We start from the raw sequence: 25581 nt of genomic DNA on the forward strand, positions 1-25581 counted from the left end.
AAATTCCATATGCAAGGGCTGAAATCAAATCTAGGTTCTAAACACTGTTCACTCTGAGCTGTGTGTGCGCACTGCTGCACAGTAACTGAAATGCCCCCATGCACATAACCCTTGTAGCTGCACAGCTGGAACTGGATGCCGCTAGAAAAAGTTTACAAAACGTGAAACATTTTTTTTTGTACTGTATTTCACTGTACGCCTCAATGAATAAATAAAATCAAAAGTTTCAATTTTCATTCTAAATATTCATAGTATGCATATTAAAAAATGTTGGAAGTGCTGCGCAGTTTTCAGGCCATGTAAAAAGTTCCTGCTCGGAATAATGGTTGGTCCACACAGCTGTAAAAAAGAATTAATGAGAATGTTGGTTCTACAAGTACGACCATGGAACAAAAGAGCAAAATTACACTATTTGGCCCATCACATCGGCTCCACCATTTGATCATGGCTGATTTACTTTCCCTCTCAACCCCTTTCTCTGGCCTTCTCCCTGTAACCTTTGATGCCCTTAATAATCAAGAATCTATCAACCTCCACTTTAAACAAACCTAATAATTTGACCTCCACAGCTGTCTGAGACAGCATTCCATGGATTCACCACCCTTTGGCTGAAGAAATTCCTCTACATCGCTGTTCTAAAAGGGTCAACCTTCTTTTCTAAGCTTTGTAATAGGGGATACTAAGTAATAGTATTGACCAAAGCATACGCCTCTCAGTAAAGTTTATTTTTAAATTAAACTGCAATATAAAAAAATAATACAGTACAGAAGAAGTTGTTCAAATGCACACCATCTTATGTGGATTTCAGCAGGTCACTTGAATTAAAAAATGCCAGACTAGTTCCTGGGAATTGGATATAGCAACAGTTACAAAAATGGATGTCTTCAAGGAGCTGAGGAAGATTTTTCTAAATTTAATTTCTATTCGTTTAGGAATTTATTATTAATGGCAAACCGTGTACGTTTTCCTTAAAGAGGTATTTTCACATTAATATCAATCAACACTATTCATGATACAGCTCTCCTTAAATTATCCAGTTAAGATGTACACTTAGTGACAAACGTGAATACAAGATGGGATTCTGTCCGATTATACAGAGCACTCAACATGCAACACCTGCTTAAAGATTAATTTTTGTTGTAGAAAAGGACACAAATAATTTTGGCATAACATGCAGAAAGAATCTATTAAGGTTTAGTGAGCACCGTTGAAGATGCTCTAAACAGTGAACTGGGCACAGCAGAACAGTCAGTACAACCCTTTGATAATGCACCCGGCAGCCTCTGGAATGCACGACCGACCTAAATATACAGATAATTTCCTGTTCAACATTAAGAAGCAAAGAAAGAGGGTTTGTAATTCACAGAATTCTTCCAATAGATTTTAGAGATGACGACTCAAAAAAACATTTTGTCTGCCTACTCTGATGGTTATTTAAAACATGTTAGGAAAAAGCGACAGGTGCTTTGGTTAGTCCAAAGTGTAGCTCTGCACACACAGCAATGTTCGGAATCTGTCACCAGAGCAGCAGTCTGAGATCTACGGCAATGCTTGCTGATGCCTTGTTGCACATGTCCCATGAGATGATCTGCTCAAATGATCTGAGCAAAATGAAAGATAGATTCACGTTTATAGTCACTCCGGTTATCCCGGCTTCCCGGCTGCCTTCAAGGCTTGCTCCAGCTTTTGACGAAATGTGATGTACTTTTGCCGAGCTTGATGGATACGCTCCTTTTCTTCTTTCTCCAATATAATGAGGAAATTTTGCAATTCGGGCACACTGAAGGCATCCCACTGCAAAAATGAAGAAAAAAGAATATTCTAAAGGTTAACAGATAATTGCATTGAACATAAAACACTACAGCACAATACAGGCCCTTTGGCTAATGACGTGCTGATCCTTTAACCTCCCCCAAGATCAATCTAACCCTTCCCTCCTACTTATGCCCCTTGTATTAGCCATTTCCACCCTGGGAAAAGTCTCTGGCATCTGGAAACACCTGTTACCTGTGTGGGTGCAGAAGAGAAACCTACTAATATAATATAGAACATAGCACTATCTGAGACTTTTGGCCCATGATGTGCTGACCTTTTAATGTACTCTAAAGATCTATACAATCTTTCCTTCTTGCACAGACCCCCATTTTCTATCATCCGTGTGCCTATCTAAGTGTTTCTTAAATGCCCCTACTGACCCACCAGCCCCCACAGTACATACCACGCACCCACCACTCTCTGTAAAACAATATACGTCTGACATCCACTTATACTTTCCTCCAGTCGCATTAAAATTATACCCCCTTGAATTAGCCTCTTCTGCCCTGGGAGAAAGTCTTTGACTGTCTGCTCTATCTATGCCTCTTATCATCTTGTACACCTCTATCAAGTCAGCTCTCATCCTCCTTTGCTCCAAAGAGAAAAACCCTAGCTTGTTCAACAGATCCTCAAAAGATATTCTAATTCTAATAAAACATTTCAATTCTAAAGTATGAATTGATTATATAACTATAATTGGGATGACCCTGCATTACAATATGCAGAAATGAATGAGCTGTTTGTTCACTCTCCAGTGAATGGGCATAGTATTTAATGGGGGCTAATTCAATCCTGCCTCTTTTACAATCTTGGCCAAAGTTAGACTGATAAAGTAATAAATATGCAGGGACCCATTATATTGTAGCACTGAAGACAGAACAGATCAGATTTATTAATTGCATGGACTGAAGTTCAGAATCAGTTGTAGCAATCTTAAATTTAGCAAAAGGATTACTTAAAATATACCTCCCCTATTTTGCTAAAAAAAAGTATTGCTACCATGCTAACCCTTCAAATATGAACTAAAGAAGAATCTCACAGAACAGGTTCTATTCGTGCCTACTACTATCAGAGTAAGAATACTTGCTTACAGGTTAGTAATCAGGAAAGAAAATGTTCTTTGATTTAAATTGCACCACACTACACTATTACAATCTAGACCATAAAGTTTGAAATTCAATTTTTGCTAACATAACTCCCTCATGTATTTGACAACTTTGCATTTTACAACACTAAGATAAACATGACTGGCTGAACAGAAATCAACTTCTGGCATCTTTTCCTAAAGCTTCCCAACTTTATGTTTATAATATTTTTTTTAAATGCTTAACTTGTTCAGGGTGTAAGCCAGCAAATTTGCAATACGGACTCACTTTCAAACACTCTACAACTCATGTTCTCAATATTAATTACTTATTTATTATTATTATGATTTGTTTTTCTTTTTATATTTGTGCTGCTTGTTGTCTTTTGCACTTTGGTTGTCTGTCATTCTTTGTGTGCAGTTTTTCCAAAGTTCAAAGTAAATTTATTACCAAAGTATATATATGTCATGATATACTACCCTGAGATTCATTTTCCTGTGGGCACACTCAGCAAATCTACAGAATAGCAACTATAGCATCAGCAATGAGTGCAGAAAACAACACTGTGCAAATGTAAATATAAATAAATAGCAATAAATAACAAGAACAGAAGATAACAAGATAAAGAATCCTTAAAGTGAGATCATTAGTTCATTGAATCTACTGTTTTATTTCTATTCACTATGAATGCCCACAAGAAAATGAATCTCAGGGTTGTATATCATGACATATATGTATTTTGATAATAAATTTACTTTGAACTTTGTACTTGAACTTTGATATAAAATAGGATATTTACAAACTTTTTCAACACGACCAGTGGAATTTAGAAAGACAAGTGTTTTTTTTCCCCCCTCACTCACGTGTATTGAATCATGACCAACTGCTGGCACACTGAGGAACTTCAAAACTGAGAGACCACATTGTGGATATGGTAAATATGGAAGATTTTGAGAGTGTCGGACTTGCTTTCACTAGAAGTACTAGATGTGAATAATAGTTGTATTTAAAAAGACCATAGGAAGAAAAAAAAATGAAGGGCATGTCAGAGGGAGTTTAAGTCAGATGGCTAACAGAGGCTGCTGTCCTTGGATGCTCATATGGAACATAAACACTGGCATGGATCTGTGAAATAAGTCATCTACAGCTGTGAAAATTTGTTACTATGCTTGAACTGGAGTGAAAGCACAAGCAAGACGGTTAACTATAGAAGCATGAGAGGAAGTGAAAAAACAAACAAGGGCTGAAGAATTGAGAACGTACTGTCAACTGACATAAACGGGAACTCAGAAGTAGGCACAGAGATAGTAGGGGAGAGCGAGAGAAAGATTGAGGCCATGTGCAGTCAAAACGAAGACCTATTGATGTAGACAGAGGCTAGGTACCAAATGAGTTTATCATTGGGATGACTTTATCATTGTTATAACAATGTGGTCTGTAAATAATGGCTTCTGGATCAACTGTGACTGACTTTGTGGCTGTGAGCTCACTTTTGTGAAGTTCAATTCTGAATGTCATTTGCTTGCTTTTATTGTTTGTTCTCCAAGAGAACCACAACCTTGTTGTAGGGTTTGTAGGCTTGTGTGCCTCAGTGACCCAGAGAGCTATGCTGGCTGGAGTCAGGGCCTTATGCTTTGGCTCTTGGTAAGGCACCAATGCCAAACAGGTCAAAGGGAAGAGGCCAGACTAAGAGTGATCCACCAGTCCTCCAGATCTGGGGATTCAGCTCAGGGCTAACAACGCTGATTGGTCAAAAAAAAATTGTTACAGAAAAGGCAATGAAGAATCCTTTTATACAGAAAGAGATGAAGCACCTTCATTACTGCCCTAAACACCAGTAATGTAACAGGCAATAAGTAGCTAAGTTTATTGTTTGCACAATCTGTTTTTTTCTGCACATTCGGTATTTTTTAATGTTTTCTACTGGGTTTCTTTGTTTTGTGGCTGGCTGTAAGGAGACAAATTTCAAGATTGTATATATTATACATGCTTGGATAATAAATGCACTTTGAACTTTGAACTATAATGTGTAGTGGGGGTATACCAGTGTCTGTTGTTAGGTTAGTCACCAAGTGTACTGGAACGTTTCTTGGGTTGCTGAGGGATGGAAGAAAATGGCCACGATACTGGGCATAACTTTCACTCCTCCTTGGATTTGGGGATGGTGCGACACAAACACAGAATTTGACAAGTTCTACAGTTGTTCAATATACTGTATATATAAACCTGGCAATTACAGAACCCCAACAACTACAGATCAGTCTGCTTAACATAGCAGTAGGATACGTTAAGAATGTGTAAAAACAGCCATAGATGAGTATGAAAGACAACATGAGTTAGTAAAAAGAAAATAGAGATATTGGAGAAGTCACAAGAGGATTACTGAAGGACATGCAGTTGGTGAGGTGAATTGGTAAAAGCTGTACATAATAGGACTATCAACAAGATTAAATTAAATTATCTTTATTATCACATGTACACCTAAACATCAAAACATATCGTGAAATGCATTTTTTGCAACTATGACCAATACAGTCTGAGGAAGTGCTGGAGACAGTCTACAGGGGTCATCATACTTTGGGCACCAACACAGCATGCCCTCAACTTAACACACCCTAACCTGTACATCTTTGGAATGTGGGAGGAAACCGGAGCACCCAGAGGAAACCCACGCAGCCATGGCGAGAATGTACAAATTCCTTACAGACAGCGGTGGGAATTGAACCTAGGACAGTGATAGTATGAACAAAAAAACCTGGCCTCAGGACAGAACGCAAAGGTTGTGGCTATTACATAGACTGGAGGAAATGTTATTCCCAGGGAAACACTGCCATTCCAGATTTTACGAGATCTATTGGATTATACAGAGGACTACCTCAAAATGGACACCATGGCAGCATGACTGTAAGCTATTACAATTCAGGGCTTCAGAGATCAGTGTTCAATTCCCATGGCATCTGTAAAGAGCTTATATGTCTTCCCCATGACCACGTGGGTTTCCTCTGGGTGCTCCAGTTTCCTCCCATATTCAAAACACGTAGGTTAATTGGTCATTGTAATTTGTCCTGTGATTAGGCCAGGGTTAAATAGGTGGGTTCCTGGGTGGCACGGCTCATTGAACTGGAAGAGCCTGTTCCACGTTGTAAAAAAAAAAGTTTCCAGGTGACAACTTTTCACGTGAAGTGAATAATTAGTACAGACTTTAAGAGAACATTGACAGGCTGGGGAGATAAATGTCAACTGATACTGAATGCATACAGTTGTAGAAATAGTGACATCTTGGTCAAAAGAAAGGGATGAGGATACAAATTGAAAAGTATGTAGGATCATATAGATTGGGATGCAGGGGTGCAATTAATGTTTCCAGATGGCAGGATAGTTTGAAAGAGTAGTTGTAAAATCACCAAAATCTCTGACCTCATAAATGTTGGCATAAGGGCACAAAAGGAAAGTTTATGTTTATGCCTCGGGCAGACTCACATGCAGCAGAAATGCTATAAAAATGTTATAAAACCCCTCTACACCTCCCACCAACACTACTCTATCATTTCCTATCAGAGCCACCTCATGTGCAATCACTCCTGTGCCTGCTGTTACTTTACGGACATACATTATATAATATATATATATACACATGTTTTTAATACTTACTGCATTTTTGTATTATTGTGTTCTTTACCTTATTGTCCTTTTTAGTGCTGCATTGGCTGTGGATGAACAATTATTTCTTTCTCCTTTATACTTGTGTACTGGAAATAACATTAAACAATCTTGAAAATCTAGGTCAGCTACATCTGGAATGCTGTAAGGGTGCAGCAGCCAGTTCAGATCATCGTGCTCCATGAAGGAGACACGGGTCTTGTAGAGGCTGATCTTTGCAATATAGGAAATGAGTTATAGGGAAACACTGGGGAAACTGGGGTGGCTCTGCTTACAGCAGAGAAGTGAGGGAGATAGGGAGGTCTGCAAAATAATGAGATAGACAGAAGGAAATGGTCTGAATTTAGGACAGACATGGTACTTGGATTACTAGGCTAAAAGCCAGAGTTCTTGTCCCCTGACCCACAGATGAGTTTGAATCTTACAAAGGCAGCTGCAGTATTTACATTTAAGTAACTAAATTTTTTTTAAAAACTGGAATAAAATAGCCTCTTTGACAGCTACCATTAAAGTACAGGTTTGTTATAATAACATACCAGGTTCACCAAAGTCCTCCAGGGAAAGAAATCCACCACCCTTATCTGATCCAACTCCTAGTGACTCCTGACCCACCAATGTAACAGACTTTCAACTGTTTGTATATTTTCCCCATGACCCTGTGGGTTTCCTCCAGGTGCTCCGGTTTCCTCCCACAGTGCAAAGATGTACCAGTTAGTAGGTTAATTGGGCATTGTAAATTGTCCCGTGATTAGGCGAGGGTGAAACTGGAGGATTGCTAAGCCAGAAGGGCCCACTCTGCACTGTGTCTAAATAAATAAATCAATATACAAATAGATTGGACGAGTAATTGAAATTTAAAAATACACTGGTTTATGGGACTCAAAGTTTCTTTGCTTTTTCTATACCATGATTTAAAAATATTAATTCTGTTAGAAGTTAACAAGGCCTCACAGAGGAAGGTTGAGCATGTACTGGTTCCTCATAATTTAGATTTTGAGCAGCAGGTTTTGTCAGTGTTTGTGTGATTTTTCCAGTTAAATTCCGCCTGGCTTCAACAACCAATTTCAAAGCTTACTCACTGATATTTTCTTGCACAGGACACTCTGACTGCACTCAGATTTCTTCTGAAGACATTCAACCTACAATGTTGGCATTTTCCCAATAAGCACAAAGCAATAAATTATGGTTCTTCGTGTGTTTTGCAATTAAAATTAAATATGAATTGCTTCTGTCATACAAATGAGAAACTGCCAAGGATGACAGCGGTTCATGACAGTAACTCGTTGCTACTTTTAAGGCTATTATGATGAACTCTGTCCTTGTCTGCAACACACACACTGCAAAGAAAGAATTTTTAAAAAACGCAACCTGAGTGATTATTTCACAAATAAGAGAAAGCAATCTCAAAAGCATACCTCAACTTCCTCGGTTTCATTCTCTTTCAATGCAAAAGTTGAGGCTTCAGTGTCTGGGCCAGCCAAAAGACGGATTAAAAGGGGTTGTTCAGTTCCTTTGAGTTTCTGCAAATGCACTAGAAAGGTTTAAAAATGTGTTGGTTATTTGGTGCTTTGATTGATAGAGAAACAAAAAGCAAAACAGTCTACAGCAACACACTCAAAATGCTGGAGGAACTCAGCAGGTCAGGCGGCTTCTATTAGGGAAATAAACAGTAGATGTTTCAGGCTGAGATCCTTCATCAGGACCAGAAAAGAAGTGGGGAGAAGCCGGAATAAGGAGGGGAAGGAGTAGAAACTGACAGGTGATAGGTGAAGCCAGGTGAGGGTGAGGTGGGTGAGTGGGGGGGGGGATCAATAAACCTCTTTGCAGTAATTACAAATGCATTAACACCATTTCTTATCTAAGGAAACCAATAATTTAAATATAATTCTATCTGCAGCTTCATATCTGAAGCATAATTTCTCCACTCTATACTTGGCTCCCCTAGCAATAAATTACAACTTTCTGTTGGCTTTCCTCATCTTGTATGCTAGCCTCTTCCAAATCGTGCCCTCGGACATGCAAGTCCCTCAGCATCTCACAGCTCTGCAGTATCTCACCATTCAGACAGTGTGCTATCAGACAAAATAGGAGTCGAAATAGACAGTGTCCTATCAGACAAAATAGGAGTCGAAATAGACAGTGTCCTATCAGACAAAATAGGAGTCGAAATAGACAGTGTCCTATCAGACAAAATAGGAGTCGAAATAGACAGTGTCCTATCAGACAAAATAGGAGTCGAAATAGACAGTGTCCTATCAGACAAAATAGGAGTCGAAATAGACAGTGTCCTATCAGACAAAATAGGAGTCGAAATAGACAGTGTCCTATCAGACAAAATAGGAGTCGAAATAGACAGTGTCCTATCAGACAAAATAGGAGTCGAAATAGACAGTGTCCTATCAGACAAAATAGGAGTCGAAATAGACAGTGTCCTATCAGACAAAATAGGAGTCGAAATAGACAGTGTCCTATCAGACAAAATAGGAGTCGAAATAGACAGTGTCCTATCAGACAAAATAGGAGTCAAAATAGACAGTGTGCTATCAGACAAAATAGGAGTCGAAATAGGCAGTGTGCTATCAGACAAAATAGGAGTCGAAATAGACAGTGTGCTATCAGACAAAATAGGAGTCGAAATAGACAGTGTCCTATCAGACAAAATAGGAGTCGAAATAGACAGTGTCCTATTAGACAAAATAGTAATTGAAGTAGACAGTGTGCTATCAGACAAAATATGAGTTAAAATAGACAGTGTCCTATCAGACAAAATAGGAGTTGAAATAGACAGTGCCACTGAATCTCAAGAGTTGGTGGTTAGATTTTTCCTTGTGGGCGAATTGTTACTACTTAGCACTTGTGAGACAAAAATAGTGCTACCACTAATCACTCCATTCTCAAGTGAGGGCCACCATTTAATATGGTCATGTCTTCTCCGACCATAGCCTCAACTCCACTTTCCCCTTAACCCTTGATTCTCCTGCAGCCAAAACTCAGTCACTGCAGATCCCTGGAGTACGCAGTTCAAAGATTCAGAGCCCCCGGGACTCAGCCACTGGGTAGAAAGTGCTAATTGTTCATAATGAGAGATAAACTTCCTCCTCTTCTCTGCCTTAAATAGGGTATTCCCTTTTTCTGAAACTATGCCTTGATTTTAAGATTCCCCACCCACTATAAAACATCTCTTCACCATCTACTATCAGCTCTCGTCTCTCTCTCTGTTGGATACAGGCATACATGCTCAAAGGTTCTTCACCAACAACTGATGTGAAATATCAAGGGGTTGAGTTTCATTTCCAGAGCTTATCAAGAAATTGTGCTACAGTGTTCTTGAGAGAGTATTGATCAGGTTAGGTTTCAAGTTTCCACAAACAAACGGACCAACAATGAACCTCCAGCTACAAGAACCATTACTACCCTTCAACCATCGGGCTCCTGAACCACTGTGGATAACTTCACTCACCTCAACACTGAACTGATTCCATAACCTACAAACTCACTCTCACGGACTCTGCAACTTGTGTTCTCAATATTATTTATTATTTGTTCTTTGTTGTATTTGCACAGTTGGTTTTCTTTTGCATGTTAGACGTTTGCTAGTTTTTGTGTGTGGTTTCTCATTGATTCTATTGTGCCTCTTTGTATCTACTGTGAATGCCTGCAGGAAAGTGAATCTCAGGGTAATATATGGTGATGTATACATTTTTAATAAGAAATGTACTTTGAATCTTTGAACAACTGAGAATAGAAAGTAGCAATTTAACTTGATTCATTGGTTATAAAAAAAAACCCTTACAGACAGAAATTTGAATTTGAAGGTGTTGAGTCTCTGACTCATTGGGGAACTATGGGGACTCAGAAAGTGAGTCACTCTCTGCAAGATACTCAGTCATTTCCCTTTTCCCAGGACTGGTCTGGTTAAGTTTCAAGCTAGTGATGATGCCAACATGTTGGTGATGAGGAACTTAACACAGGGAGTGCCACTGAATCTCAAGAGTTGGTGGTTAGATTTTTCCTTGTGGGCGAATTGTTACTACTTAGCACTTGTGGGACAAAAATGGTGCTACCACTAATCACTCCATTCTCAAAAGCTGCCAGTCTTGCTGCATGACAGCATTGACCCGCTTTGTTTTTCAGATATTGCAAACAGAATTGAGCACTACACAATCGTCAGCCCTACTCTAGCCTTAAAGTGGAATTCCAGCCTTCTTTTCCATTTTTGGACCAATGGCGTAAAGAAGTCCAGAGCTCTGCATTCTCGTAGAACCCAAACTAAGCATGGATGAGAAAATTATTTCTAAGCAAGCTCCACTTGATAACACACACTGTCAACTTTATTGATAATTGATGGCAAACAAATAAGGTTTATCCTGCTTGTTACTGACAGAGACTGTTGGCCAATATTTAGATTAGCTTTATCGGTCTCATTCAAGACGCAAGATTGTTTGATGTCACTTCCTGTACCCAAGTGCAAGGAGAAAAAAATAATTAGTACAAAAAAAGATAAAGAACACAATAAGAATAATAAAAAACACAATAAATATAAGTTTAGACAACAGGAATTCTGGAGATGCTGGAAATTCAAGCAACACACATCAAAGTTGCTGGTGAACGCAGCAGGCCAGGCAGCATCTGTAGGAAGAGGTGCAGTCGACGTTTCAGGCCGAGACCCTTTGTCAGGACTAATTGAAGGAAGTGGAAATGGAAATATAAATTCAGGGCATTTTTTAAGGCATCCGTTCTTCACTCTCCAGGACGCAGGCCTGGGCAAGGTTGTAGGGAAGACCAGCAGTTGCCCATGCTGCAAGTCTCCCCTCTCTATGAGACCGATGTTGTCCAAGGGAAGGGCAAGGGCCGATACAGCTTGGCACCAGTGTCGTCGCAGAGCAATGTGTGGTTAAGTGCCTTGCTCAAGGACACACACACCGCCTCGCCTGGGGCTCGAACTCACGACCTTCAGATCGCTAGTCCAATGCCTTAACCACTTGGCCACATGCCCAATTCAGTACATAAGATAGCTTATATACATAATGTACATAAAGTGACGCTAAGTTGTATATAAGGTGATTGATGGGAAATAATAAGGGCAGCCTGCAGATAACAAACATTGAGCTGAACTGAATATGCCTGGACTCTTTGATTTTGTGTTTTATATTCTGTGTTTCTCGCTTCTTTTTGTTGTTGTTTTCACATGGGGTGGGGGTGATGTTTTTCTTTGAATGGCTCCATGGTTTTCTTTGTTCCATGGCTATCTTTGAGGGTCGTACACTGCATACATACTTTTCGAAAATAAATGTACTTTGAATCTTTGAATGATGTAGTGGTGTATAGTAGTTAGTGGGTGGAGGTGTTGATAAGCTTTACTGCTTGGGGAAGGAAACTGTTTTTGAGTGTGGTGGTCCTGGCATGGATGCTACATAGCCTCCTCCCTGATGGGAGTCGGACAAACAGTCCACTAATAGGGTGCGTGGGATCCTTCATGATGTTACTAGCCCTTTGCCGGCATGTTTCTGTATACATGTCCTTGATGATGGGTATGCTGCTGCCAGTGATGTGTTGGGTAGTTTTGACCTCCCATTGTAGAGCCTTCCAGTTCCGCTGCAGTGCAATTCCCATACCAAGAAATGATGCAGCTTGTTAGGATGCTGTCTACTGCGCCTCTGTAGAATGACATAAGTATGGATGTGCAAAGTCCAGCTCTCATCAGCCTCCTCAGAAAGAGGTAGCCAGGTACATTGAAATATACGGTGAAACATACACAAAAATTTCCAGCATCTGCAGAATCTGTGTTTATGAAAAATACAGTGAAATGCATTATTTCAATGGCAACACTGTCCAAGGATGAGCAAGGAGCAGCCCATATGTGTCACCATTATTCCAACACTAACACAGCATTCCACAATTTACTAACTCTAACCTGTACATCTTTGGAATGTGGGAAGAAACCAGAGAACCTGGAGGAAACCTATGCAGTCACGAGAGTGTACAAATTCTTTACAGACAGCAGCAGGAATGGAATCATGATCGCTGGCGTTATGTTGGGTTATGCTAACCACTCCTCTACAGTGCCAACTGTTTGAATCTTAAAAAGAATCTTAAGAAAGAAATTAGAAAAGCTAAAAGATATGAGGTTGCTTTGGCAAGTAAGGTGAAAATAAATCCAAAGGGTTTCTACCGTCATGTTAATAGCAAAAGGATAGTGAGGGATAAAATTGGTCCCTTAGAGAATCAGAGTGGACGGCTATGTGCGGAGCCAAAAGAGATGGGGGAGATTTTGAACAATTTCTTTTCTTCGGTATTCACTAAGGAGAAGGATGTTGAATTGTGTAAGGTAATGGAAACAAGTAGGGTAGTTATGGAAACTATGGTGATTAAAAAGAAGTAGTACTGGCGCTTTTAAGGAATATAAAAGTGGATAAGTCTCCGGGTCCTGACAGGATATTCCCTAGGACCTTGAGGGAAGTTAGTGTGGAAATAACAGGGGCTCTGACAGAAATATTTCAAATGTCATTAGAAACGAGGATGGTGCCGGAGGATTGGCGTATTGCTCATGTTGTTCCATTGTTTAAAAAGGGTTCTAAGAGTAAACCTAGCAATTATAGGCCTGTGAGTTTGACGTCAGTGGTGGGTAAATTGATGGAAAGTATTCTTAGAGATGGTATATATAATTATCTGGATAGACAGGGTCTGATTAGGAACAGTCAACATGGATTTGTGCGTGGAAGGTCGTGTTTGACAAATCTTACTGGAATTTTTTGAAGAGGTTACTAGAAAAGTTGACGAGGGTAAAGCGTTGGATGTTGTCTATATGGACTTCAGTAAGGCCTTTGACAAGGCTCCACACGGAAGGTTAGTTAGGAAGGTTCAATCGTTAGGTATTAATATTGTAGTAAAATGGATTCAGCAGTGGCTGGATGGGAGACACCAGAGAGTAGTGGTGCATAACTTTGTCAGATTGGAGGCCGGTGGCTAGTGGTGTGCCTCAGGGATCTGTACTGGATCCAATGTTGTTTGTCATGTATATTAATGATCTGGATGATGGGGTGGTAAATTGGATTAGTAGGTATGCAGATGATACTAAGATAGGTGGAGTTGTGGATAATGAAGTAGGTTTTCAAAGCTTGCAGAGAGAGTTAGGCCAGTTAGAAGAGTGGACTGAAAGATGGCAGATGGAGTGTAATGCTGATAAACGTGAGGTGCTATATTTTGGTAGGACTAATCAAAATAGGACATACATGGTAAATGGTAGGACATTGAAGAATGCAGTAGACAGAGGGATCTAGGAATAATGGTGCATAGTTCCCTGAAGGTGGAATCTCATGTGGACAGGGTGATGAAGAAAGCGTTTGGTATGCTGGCCTTTATAAATCAGAGCATTGAGTATAGGAGTTGGGATGTAGTGTTAAAATTGTACAAGGCATTGGTAAGGCCAAATTTGGAGTATTGCGTTCAGTTCTGGTCACCAAATTATAGGAAAGATGTGAACAAAATTGAGAGAGTACAGAGAAGCTTTACTAGAATGTTACCTGGTTTTCATCTCCTAAGTTACAGAGAAAGGTTGAACAAGTTGGGTCTTTATTCTTTGGAGCGTAGAAGGTTGAGGGGGAACTTGATAGAGGTATTTAAAATTATGAAGGGGATAGACAGAGTTAACGTGGATAGGCTTTTTCCATTGAGAGTGAGGGAGATTCAAACAAGAGGACATGAGTTGAGAGTTAAAGGGCAAAAGTTTAGGGGTAACATGAGGGGGAACTTCTTTACTCAGAGAGTGGTAGCTGTGCAGAACGGGCTTCCAGCAGAAGTGGTTGAGGCAGGTTCGATGTTGTCATTTAAAGTTAAAAATTGGATAGGTATATGGACAGGAAAGGGATGGAGGGTTATGGGCTGAGTGCAGGTCGGTGGGACTAGGTGAGAGTAAGAGTTCGGAACGGACTAGAAGGGCCGAGATGGCCTGTTTCCGTGCTGTAATTGTTATATGATTGTATGTTTGGACCAAAAGTGTAAGACAGTCCAGAGCTGAGGTGTTTCCATAAAATGCAAACTGAGCACAGATGAGAAGGTTATTTGTGAGTAAATTCTACTTGATAACACACACTGTCAATTTTACTGATAATTGCCATCAGAGAAATGGGTTTAATCCCACTTTTTACCAACAGGGACAAATGGGCAATTTTCCACATTGAACAGGTAAATGCCTCTGTTGGCTGTACTGTCACAGCTAATTCTAAATATCAGCCTTCAGCGCCATAGCCAGGATACTGTCCGGCTGTATAACCTTTGCTGCTTCCAAAGCCCTAAGTCATTTCTTAAGATCACATAATGTGAATTGACTTGGCTGAAGTCAGGCTTCTGGGATGTCGAGAACCTCAGGAAGAAACACGGTAGCACAGTGGTTAGTACGACGCTATTACATCTCAGGGCATCGGTGTCTGGCAGCACCTGTAAGGAGTTTGTACATCTTTCCCGTGACCATGCGGGTTTCCTCCGGGTGCTCTGGTTTCCTTCCGTAGTCCAAAGGCGTACTGGTTAGTCGGTTAACTGGTCATTGTAAATGGCCCTGTGATTAGTCTTGGGTTAAATAGGTAGATTGCTGGGTGTCACAGCTCTTCAAGCCAAAAGGGCCTGTTCTGCATTGTACCTCTAAATAAATAAATAATCAGACATGTAACATCTCATAGATAGAGCAGTACAGAACAGAAAAAGTCTATTCAGCCCAGTGTTGTGCTGAACCAGCTAAAAAGCAAATCAAAAACACCCAAACACTAATCCCTCCTACCTACATATCCCTCCTCCTTCCTCACATCCTTGTGCCTACCCAAACACCTCTTAAAAGCCTCTAATGTATTTACCTCTACCACCATACCAGGCAGCGCATTCCAGTCATTCATCACTCTGAGTAAAAATCTTACCCCTTGAACCTACACCCCCGCCTTCAATGCATGCCCTCTCGAATTAGACATTTCAACCCTGGGAAACAGATAATCCCTGTCTGCTCTATCTATGCCTCTCAGAATCTTATAAAACTCAAGATCATGTCAGCAAATCTGAACTTCAGAAATAATTCCAAATGTACTCTACCTTATTCTACCAAATGTATTCCCCCAAATTTATTAAGGGATTAGACACACTAGAGGCAGGACATGTTCCTGATGTTGGGGGGAGTCCAGAACCAGAGGCCACAGTTTAAGAATAAGGGGTAGACCATTTAGAACGGAGTTGAGGAAAAACTTTTTCACACACAGGGTTGTGGATCTGTGGAATGCTCCGCCTGAGAAGACAGTGGAGGACAATTCTCTGGATTCTTTCAAGAAAGAGTTAGATAGAGCTCTTAAAGATAGCGGAGTCAAGGGATATGGGGAGAAAGCAGGAACAGGGTACTGATTGTGGATGATCAGCCATGATCACAGTGAATGGCGGTGCTGGCTCGAAAGGCCGAATGGCCTACTCCTGCACCTATTGTCTATTGTCTTTCCCCCACATGAAAATGCGAACATAATTCAAATTTTCTATGCTATCATGGAAATGGAGGACAGATCTTTACTCACCATCATTCCCTTTTTTTGTCTGGTAGAAGAGAGCAAATTTCTGGGGATTGTCAATGACCATGAACTTCTTCAGTAGGCCCGTGATCACTTCATTGACTGTCGTGCCACTAGTAATGTGAAGCTGCTTGACTGCGTCCAGGGGTAGGTAAAATGACGTCCGCTTGTTTGTTATTTCTGCTGGGTTCACCTCCTTGAGCACGTCGTAGATAGACTGTGGTCTGATGCCTGCAGGGACTGTGACAGGGCGGCGCAATTTCAGGTGGACTTTGATGAACCCTGTATAACTACCATCCGTATTCTGAAATACAAGATCATCCATTAGAAATCATAGAGACCAACAGGCCCTTCAGCCCAATTCCTCCATGCTGACCAAAGTGCTCATCTAAGCTAGTCCTATCTGCCTGCATTTGACCCATATCCCTCTAAGGCAGGGATTCCCAACCCGGTATTGGTCCATAGCATTAAAAAGGTTGTGAACCCCCACTCAAAACCCTACCTATCCATTTATCTATCCAACTGTTTTAAAAATATTGTTGTTGTACCTGCCTCTTTACTTTCTCAGGCAGCTCATTCCATATACCCACCTTGTTCTGCAGGAAGAAGTTGCTCCTCAGGTTCCTAGTAAATCTTCCCCCTCACCTTAAACCTGTGTCCTCTAGTTCTTGATACCCCAACCCTGAGAAAAAGATCCTATCTATGCTTCTCATAATTTTATACACCTCTATAAGATTATGCCTCAGTATCTTACACTCCAAAGAAAAAAGTCATAGCCTGTCCAATTCAAAAAGGAAGTTTAAAAACGCAAACACGAGGAAATCTGCAGATGCTGGAAATTCAAGCAACACACACAGAAAAAGAAAGTTCCTGATTTGTAAGTGTTGAACTCCAGATATCCTCTGGCAGTGTGAAGCAATAAGACCTGAGCCTTCAGAGTTCAAAGTTTATTTTATTATCAAAGTACATATATAATCGCCATATACAACCCTGAGATTCATTTTCTTGTGGGCATTCACAGTAAGTACAAGAAATACAGTAGAATGAGTGGAAGACCACATCCAACAGGACAGACAAATAGTCAATGTGCAAAAGACAACAATTTGTACAAATACAAAAAAAAGGGAAAAGGAAATAAATAATAATAATGAATAAATAAGCAATAAATATCAAGAACATGAGATGAAGAGTCCTTGAAAGTGAGCCCATAGGTTGTAAGAACAGTTCAGTGGTAGGGCAAGTGAATTTGAATGAAGTTATGCCCTCTGGTTCAGGAGCCTAATGGTTGAGGGGCTATAACTGTTCCTGAACCTGGTGGTGTGAGTCCTGAGGTTCCTGTACCTTTTCCTTGATGGCAGCAGCAAAAAGAGAGTGTGGCCTAGATGGTGGGATTCCGTGATAATGGACGCTGCTTTCCTGCAACAGTGCTCTGTGTAGATGTGCTCAGTGGTGGGAGGGCTTTACTCATGAAGAACTGTGCCATATCCACTACTTTTTGTAGGCTTTTCTGTTCAAGGGCAATGACGTTTCCATAACAGGCTATGATGCGACCAGTCAATATAGCCTTCACTATACATCTATAGAAGCTTGTCAAAGTTTTAGCTGACATGCCAAATCTTTGCAAACTTCTAAGAAAGTAGAAGGGCTGCCGTACTTTCTTAGTTATCGCACTTACGTGTTGGACCCAGGATAGATCCTCTGAAATGATAACTCAGAGGAATTTAAAGTTGCTGATCCTCTCTACCTCTTATCCCCCGATAAGGACTGGCACATGATCAATAATCAGCTCCTTAGTCTTGATGACATTGAGTGAGAGGTTATTGTTGTGGCACAACATAGCCAGATTGTTAATCTCCTGTCAATATGTTAATTCATCACTACCTTTGATTCGGCCATTGATAATGGTGCCGTCAACAATTGTAAATATTGCATTGGAGCTATGCTTAGCCACACAGTCATAAGTGTAAAGCGAGTAGAGCAGGGGGATAAGCACACAGCCTTGTGGGGTGCATGTGTGCTCATGGAGATTGTGGAGAAGATGTTGCTAATCCAAACTGACTGGGGTCTGCAAGTGAGGAAATTGAGGATCCAGTTGCACAAAGAGGTATTGAGGCCAAGGACTTGAAGTTGATTGATTAGTTTTGAGGTGATGATAGTATTGAATGCTGAGCTGTAGTCAATGAAAAGCATCCTGATGCATGCATCTTTGCTGTCCATATGTTCCAGGGCTGATTGACCTGTTGTGACGGTAGGCAGATTGGAGCGGATCCAAGTCATTTGAGGCAAGAGTTGATATGTTTCATCACCAACCTCTCAAAACACTTCAACACAGTGGTTGTAAGCACTACTGGATGACAGTCATTAAAGTAGGTTACCACGTTCTTCTTAGGTACCGGTATAACTGAAGCCTGCTGAAGCAGGTGGGTACCTCAGACTGCCGAAGTGAGAGGTTAAGGATATCGATGAACACTCCAGCCAGCTGATCAGCACACATCTTTAGTACTTAGCCAAGTACCCTGTTTGGGCCAAATGCTTTCTGTGGGTTCACCTTCCAGAAGGATGCTCTCACAGTGTCCTCAGAGACTGAAATCAGTCTTCAGGGGCCGTGGGAGTTTGTGAAAGAGCCTCCATGTTTTGATGGAAGAAGTGAGCATAAAAGGCATTGAGTTCATCTGGGAGCGAAGCCCTGTTGTCACCTACTGTATGTCCCTTGGTTTTACCGGACATAATAGCATTCAAGCCCTGCCACAGTGGTCCAGTATCCTTCAGTGATTCAAGTTTGGTCTAGAATTGCCACTTCATATGCAAGATGGCTTACCCAATAGCATATCTGGATCGCTCATTCCTATGGTATGAGAAAAGAATGGGAGATCAAGATGCCAAGTTTAAAGGGCATGTGAATAGGAAGAGTTTAAAGAGTACAGATCAAGAGATCAAGGAAATATGAATAAAGAGTGGTAACTGAAGAGTCCCATGTAATGTATTGCCTGTTTGACACTATGGTAAAGAACCTCTTGGACTAGGTGCCATGTATTATTTTGGAGAAGAGGAACTGACTTCCACAACCAGACTTTCAGGGAGGAAGCTAAAAGGTAATATCTCAAAAGGTAGATATCTCTGGTTTACTCTCAGTGACACATGCTGCATCAGTAGAAATAGAAAGGCAAGACGTTTTAATGTGTGTTTAGACAGTGATCTAGGAGGGAAGGCTTCAGACGCACTAGTCTTGGGGCAGAAGTGACCTCTTCATTCTTTTCAGGACACTACTTTTCAGCGGCTTAGGACTCATTTCCTTGAGGGGAGATTTTCTTGTATGGCTGGGGAGCATTTAAAATACACTGGCAGGAGAGTTAATCAGAAGATAGAAGGGGTGAGATGCAGTAGGGTAAAGGACAAAGGAGAGTAACTCAACAAAATTTTCTTAATTTGTATGTTCTTGGTCGACTCAGAAAGGAGGTATTGCTGAATTCAGTCTCTGGGGAATGAAATAAGCCAAATTCCAGTCAGAGCACACATGGGGAACAGTGATCATTGTGCTATAATGTTTAGATTGGTATGGAGAGAAGCAAAGAGCTACCTAAAAATGCTGAAAATATTCAATAAGTCGGACAGCATCTGTGGACAGAGAAACAGTTAAAGGCCCTTGAATTTAATAGTTAGCATGTGTGTGGATGGTACTTGGAGTCAAGCTGAGGTTGAGGTCAGTGAGATAGCTGAGCGGAGTTGGACTCAGAGGACTAATGGACCACAGTGTCAGAAAACTGGGCAGCCCGGGCAGTTGGTAGGATTGTGACAGTAATCAGTAGGAGAGGGGATGTTCAAAGGCTGAATGGTACATTGGGAATGCACCCAGGTGGAATGCCAGCCCGGCACTGTGCTGGTGAGAGTAGTTTGTCCCAAGGCTGCTCGATGATGGGGCAATGCAGATCATGATTTCCTGCAGTGTACCAAAAAGAGAACTACATGAGAACTTTTTCTAAATTCAGCACAGTAACATCTGACTCTCCTAGCCCAATGAGCCTACGCCACCCAATTACAGCCATGTGACCAATTAATCTATTAGCCCATATATCTTTGGAATATGGGAAGAAGATAGAGCTTAGGTCATGGGGAGAACATACAAACTCCTTACAGACAACAGTGGGAACTGAACTGTAAATGCATTACGCTACACTATCATAATTCCTTTTCAGCAAGATACAAGGATGACTCACAATAAGAAGTGCCTGTATTTCCACAGCAACAGAAAATTGACACCCATTATCACATTCCAGTCCAGAGCAAGAAATAACTTTCATTCACTTAATAGTGAAAACAGTATAATGTTGAATTTCCGTGTGCAATTTTGAACTTCAGTACTGCATAAAAGCCATTTATACATTGACATCTTTTGTAAATTACTATATTTGCATTTAATTTTACTTACTAAGCGCATTCCCAAGCAGTTTTTAACTTTTCCATTGTATTCTTCAATTTTTTGTTTAATCTCCTTTTCCGTAAGGGCCTTTGGTTTCTCTTCTTCTTTAATTGCCACATTCTTAAACAAAAAAAAAAGTCATAATTAGAACATATTTCATTTTCATAGATTACCAAAATTTGCTCAACCCATTCAATCCCAATAAAAATTTCAGTACATTTATAATCACTTAAACCACATTAATACAAACTTGAACTATAAGGGTATCATTTGCCAGGTTCACACTTAGTGGTCATAAACTGGTAGCCCAATCCTTTCAAATACAAACCTACAGCAGTTTTCCGGTGACTTCCAAAAGTCACTGTAAGGAAGTCATTTGGGTGCATGGTGTCCCTTGTTCTCCTAAATACAGCTACCTGCACTCGCTGAATTCAGAAATGAGGTCCTTCATCAGCAGATGAAAAAGAGCTGATCGATATTATAGTTATCTATCCAAAGCATCTAAAATTGAAACAAAAGGCTGCAAGGAGATAGGATGCTTTGTGCCAATTTCAAATTGAAATTAATTAGCTGCAACCCATCCATCCCATCTCCAGAGTACACAAGAAGAATGTTGTTATGAACCATTGTCTTCAAAGTAGATTAGAGAACAGTGCAGTCTATTTTAACTTAGTCTCTTTGTATATTGAAGTAATATTTTGACGGGGACTGTTTGCATATGCTTACATAATACTACACTGCTATTTTACCAGAAGCATTATAATGTCTATAAATAGTCGTGGAGGTTTCCAGCAAGAGGTTCCTAGTCGATCAATCCCATAACAAAAGGCTGCACAGGGTAATGGAAACAATTTGGTTTGATTGTTACCTCAATAACATTTTCTGAACACCAAAAAAGATTGTATAATTACGGTTAATGACATTTGAACAATATATCTTAAACCAAAAGTAAAATAGAGTTGTTCTGCCATCTTTTTGCAGTTATTATCCGAAGAAGGTACAGAAGCCTGAAGTCTCACACCAGCAGGTTCTGGAACAATTAGTTCCCTTCAACCATCCAGTTCTTAACTAACCAGTACAATCCTAATCATCGTTTAGCAACACTATGATACTTTGATCACTTTGCACTAAATGGACTTAGGGTTTATTTTTGTTCCAAATGTGTTATTTGTTGTAAAAATTGTGTATAATCTATATTGTGAATGCTGTTTTGTAGATGCTGTGTGTCTGTGACGCTGCCGCAAGTTTTCCATTGCACCTGTGCGTACATGTACTTGTGTATATGACAATAGACTCAACTTCTGACTTTTTCTGACACCTGTCCCAAGTAAAACTATGCTAACTCTCTTGGTGTTGAATTTATTATCTGAGAGTTTCACATTCTTCTGTGGGCATGAGTAGCAAAATAAAATAAAGAGTTAATATGAAGCAATTGAGTCAATTGGAGTACTGTTGGACAGCTCCACATAGTCATCTAAACTTTGAGTACTGTACTAAAGAATGTCTCAGAAATTTAATGTATACATCTTTTTAAACAAGTAAAAACTATTTCAAACCTTTTCATGAATTACATACATTGGCTTTAGATACTGTTTGGCTAGGACTTCTAAATACTGTGATGCATTTCACTCTTTGCTTTGACGTTTCAATGTACATGTTGATTTCTCTTTTACAAAAGGATAATATTCATGTGGAGCATAATGCTACAAAATGAAATATGGATTCAAAGTTCAAAGTACATTTATTATCAAAGTATGTATACATTATACAACCTTGAGATTCATCTCCTTACAGGCAGCCACAAGGTTGTATAACATAAACATTCAATTCCTTCATGATAAAATAACACCTTTCCTTCCCAGAAAAGCCATGGGAATACAAAACTAGAGTAATACACAAAACACTGGAGGAGCTCAGTGGATCAGGCAGCATCTACAGAGGGAAATACACCGTCAATGTTTTGGGTTGAGACCCTTGTGACTCTGAAATACAAAACTAGTTGGTCACTATCTGGGCTCCAGCCATGAAAGGCCACCTTAACTATTGATAGCATAAGTAGAAATATCCATGCAGCACTCTGCAAAAGTAGCTGTGCAGGAAGATCATCAGGGGAGGAAGCAGCCCTATATTCACATAGGCATGTCCCATTCAAGGTTATTGTAAACTCACAGTATGGAGTGTTCCCTATGAGTGCACATAACTTTTCCAAAGCAGGGTAATGTAACACAATTTCAGCTGCAAATGGACACAATTTCCTGCTTTAAACCAGAAAATACTCAGCAGATCAGACAGCATTTGCGGAAAGAGAAACTGCTTTTATTTTAGACTTGGAGTATCAGTAGTTTTTTCTGATGATCATTCCCTGCTATGCCTAAACACTAAGACATTTATACATGCCAGCATTTAACTCGGACAGGAACAAAAAATGGAACAGAATAAAGGCATTATCAGATTCATGTTTAAAGACAGAAAAATTCAATTTTTTGTTGCACCGAGGGACCTTGAATTCCAAGGCTTCTCCAGAAATTACTTCATCTGGTACCAGTGCCACCAGATGAATCTTAACCCATTTTCTCATTTTATTTAAATCATGCTGCAGAATTTACAGCTGGAACTCCAGGAATTCATATGTAACACATTTCTCTGTTAGTTTCTTGTATACAGCAGAAAATGCATTTGTTTTATGTTCTGTTGTGCCTTGACAAAATTGACTTTGAACATGGAATACTCAATATGGTGACTACTACAACACAGTATTGTGCCTGCCTTATAACCTAAGATCAATCAACCCTGCCCTTCTACATAACCCTCCCTTTTCCTATCGTCCATGTGCCAGTCTAAGAGCCTCTTAAATGTTGCTAATGTATCTGCCACTCTCACTCACCACTCTCCCCCTTATACTCCAGTCAAAGTTCAAGGTAAAATTTATTATCAGAGTACGTACATGTCACCACATACAACTCTGAGATTCTTTTTTTACAGGCCTACTTAGCAAATCTATAGAACAGTAATTGTAAACAACAACCAATTGTGCAGATGCAAGTATATATAAATAGCAATAAATAACAAGCATGAAATAACAAGATAGAGGGTCTTTAAGTGAGACCGATGGTTGTGAGAACACCAGAAAAAGAATGAGTGTAGTTTATCCCCTTTTGTTCAAGAGCCTGATGGTTGAGGGGTAGTAACTGTTCCTGAACCTGGTGGTGCAAGTCCTGAGTCTCTTGTACCTTCTGCCTGATGGCAGCAGTGCAAAAAGAGCATGGCAACACTCACAACATGCTGGAGGAACTCAGCAGGTCGGGCAGCATCCGTGGAAACGATGAGTCGACGTTTTGGGCCGGAACCCTTCGTCAAGACTGTAGAGGGAAGGGGCAGAGGCCCTATAAAGAAGGTGGGGGAGGGTGGGAAGGAGAAGGCTGGGAGGTTCCAGGTGAAAAGGGAACCTACCAGCCTTCTCCTTCCCACCCTCCCCCCATCTTCTTTATAGGGCCACTGCCCCTTCCTTCTACAATCCTGACAAAGAGTTCCGGCCCGAAACGTCGACCAATCTTTTCCACAGATGCTGCCCGACCTGCTGAGTTCCTCCAGCGTGTTGTAAGTGTTGCTTTGATCCCAGCATCTGCAGATTATTTTGTGTTTATGAAAAGAGCATGGCCTGTGTGGTGAAAATCTCTGATAATGGATGTCACTTTTCTACAGCAAAGTTTCATAGAGATATGCTCAATGGTTGGGAGGGTTTTACCTGTGATGTACTGGACCAAATCCTCTACCTTTTGTAGGATTTTCTGCTCAAAGGCATTGGTGTCCCCAGACCAGGCTGTAATGCAGCCAGTCAGCACACTTCTCACACATCTGTAGAAGTTTGCCAAGGATTTTGATGAGATACCAAATCTCTGCAGACTCCTGAGGAAGTAGAGGTGCTGTCGTGCTTTCTTTGTAACTATACTTATATGATGGGTTCAAGACAGGTCCTCTGAGATAGTGACACCAGTGACACCCAGAATTTAAAGTCACTGACCTTCTCTACCTCCGATCCTTTGATGATTACTGGCTCATGGGCCTCTGGTTTCTGTTGTACAATTAGTTCTTTGGTCTTATTAACATTGAGTGAGAAGTTGTCACCTTGGAAATATGTTCCTTGTATTAGCCTTTTCAGCCCTGGGAAAAAGTTGTGGGCTATTTAATTGATCTATGCCTCCTATCATCTTGTACATCTCTGTCAGGTCAGAGATCCTTGATTGCCCTTGTTTCATCCAGCTTCACATGAATTTTCTTGTTGGGGTATAGCTACAAAAATGATCTTCGCCTTTCTGCCACCACCAACTTCAATTTCCTCACCAGCTGTACTGTTCAGTTCCCTTAACTGTGCCATCAGGTCAAAGTTCATTTCCAGATCCAAAACAGAAATGCCAAATCCGAATTCATCTGGCTTTACAACATTAGGGTTCACAGTTTTGGAGCTGCCGCGAACAGGACCTATCACTGGGCTCAGTGTAACACACATTACATGCTGGAGGAACTCAGCAGGTCAGGCAGCATCTATGGAAATGCATAAAGAGTCAATGTTTCAGGCCGAGACCCTTCATTGGGACTGAGTGTCACTATTACCATCCTGGCTAAGACAATTACAGCACTAATCAAGAAAAGTTCAAAAGAAAAATACTGTAATTGTTGACAATCTGAAATTAAAGAGAAAATTAAATAGTCATTGTAATAGTGCATGCTAACCACTATGCTACTATGCCGCCGTTTATAATGGAGTTTCGCCAATATTCAATTTTGGATGTGCATTCTATGGACAATCTATTGACAGATTATCGAAATGAAACGTGCTCTTATGTGATGACTTGTTTTCATCAATAATGCAGGATTTCAAATTAAGTAATTACACAGTAAAATCAATCTTCCTGCTCATGGGAGGATTCTTTATTAGATTTATAATTAAAATAGCCCAGATTGGATTTATCACTCTTACAGATGAAATGAAGACAGTAAAAGGGTCAGTTTCTTCTGCCTTTCAGTGTAATTACAGTGGAGTTCTTATATTTGCAATTAGCTGTCCTCT

At 40.3% G+C, this 25581-nt stretch overlaps 1 protein-coding gene across 3 annotated transcripts in view; it reads right to left on the reverse strand.

Annotated features, from left to right (window-relative positions):
- Positions 1 to 1430: 1430 nt before the first annotated feature.
- rassf5 (Ras association domain family member 5) overlaps positions 1431 to 25581 on the reverse strand; it is a 100653-nt gene continuing 76502 nt past the window's right edge. For all 3 annotated transcript variants that reach the window (XM_063065189.1, XM_063065190.1, XM_063065192.1), the window contains 4 exons: positions 20523 to 20633; positions 16103 to 16400; positions 7976 to 8091; positions 1431 to 1794 (listed from right to left, as the gene is read on the reverse strand). In XM_063065189.1, coding sequence (XP_062921259.1) covers positions 1645 to 1794; positions 7976 to 8091; positions 16103 to 16400; positions 20523 to 20633 — 675 coding nt within the window. In that variant the 3' untranslated portion in view covers positions 1431 to 1644. The remainder of the gene's footprint in view (positions 1795 to 7975; positions 8092 to 16102; positions 16401 to 20522; positions 20634 to 25581) is intronic.

Source organism: Mobula hypostoma, chromosome 13, assembly GCF_963921235.1.
Source record: "Mobula hypostoma chromosome 13, sMobHyp1.1, whole genome shotgun sequence".
In the NCBI taxonomy this organism is placed as follows: domain Eukaryota; kingdom Metazoa; phylum Chordata; class Chondrichthyes; order Myliobatiformes; family Myliobatidae; genus Mobula; species Mobula hypostoma.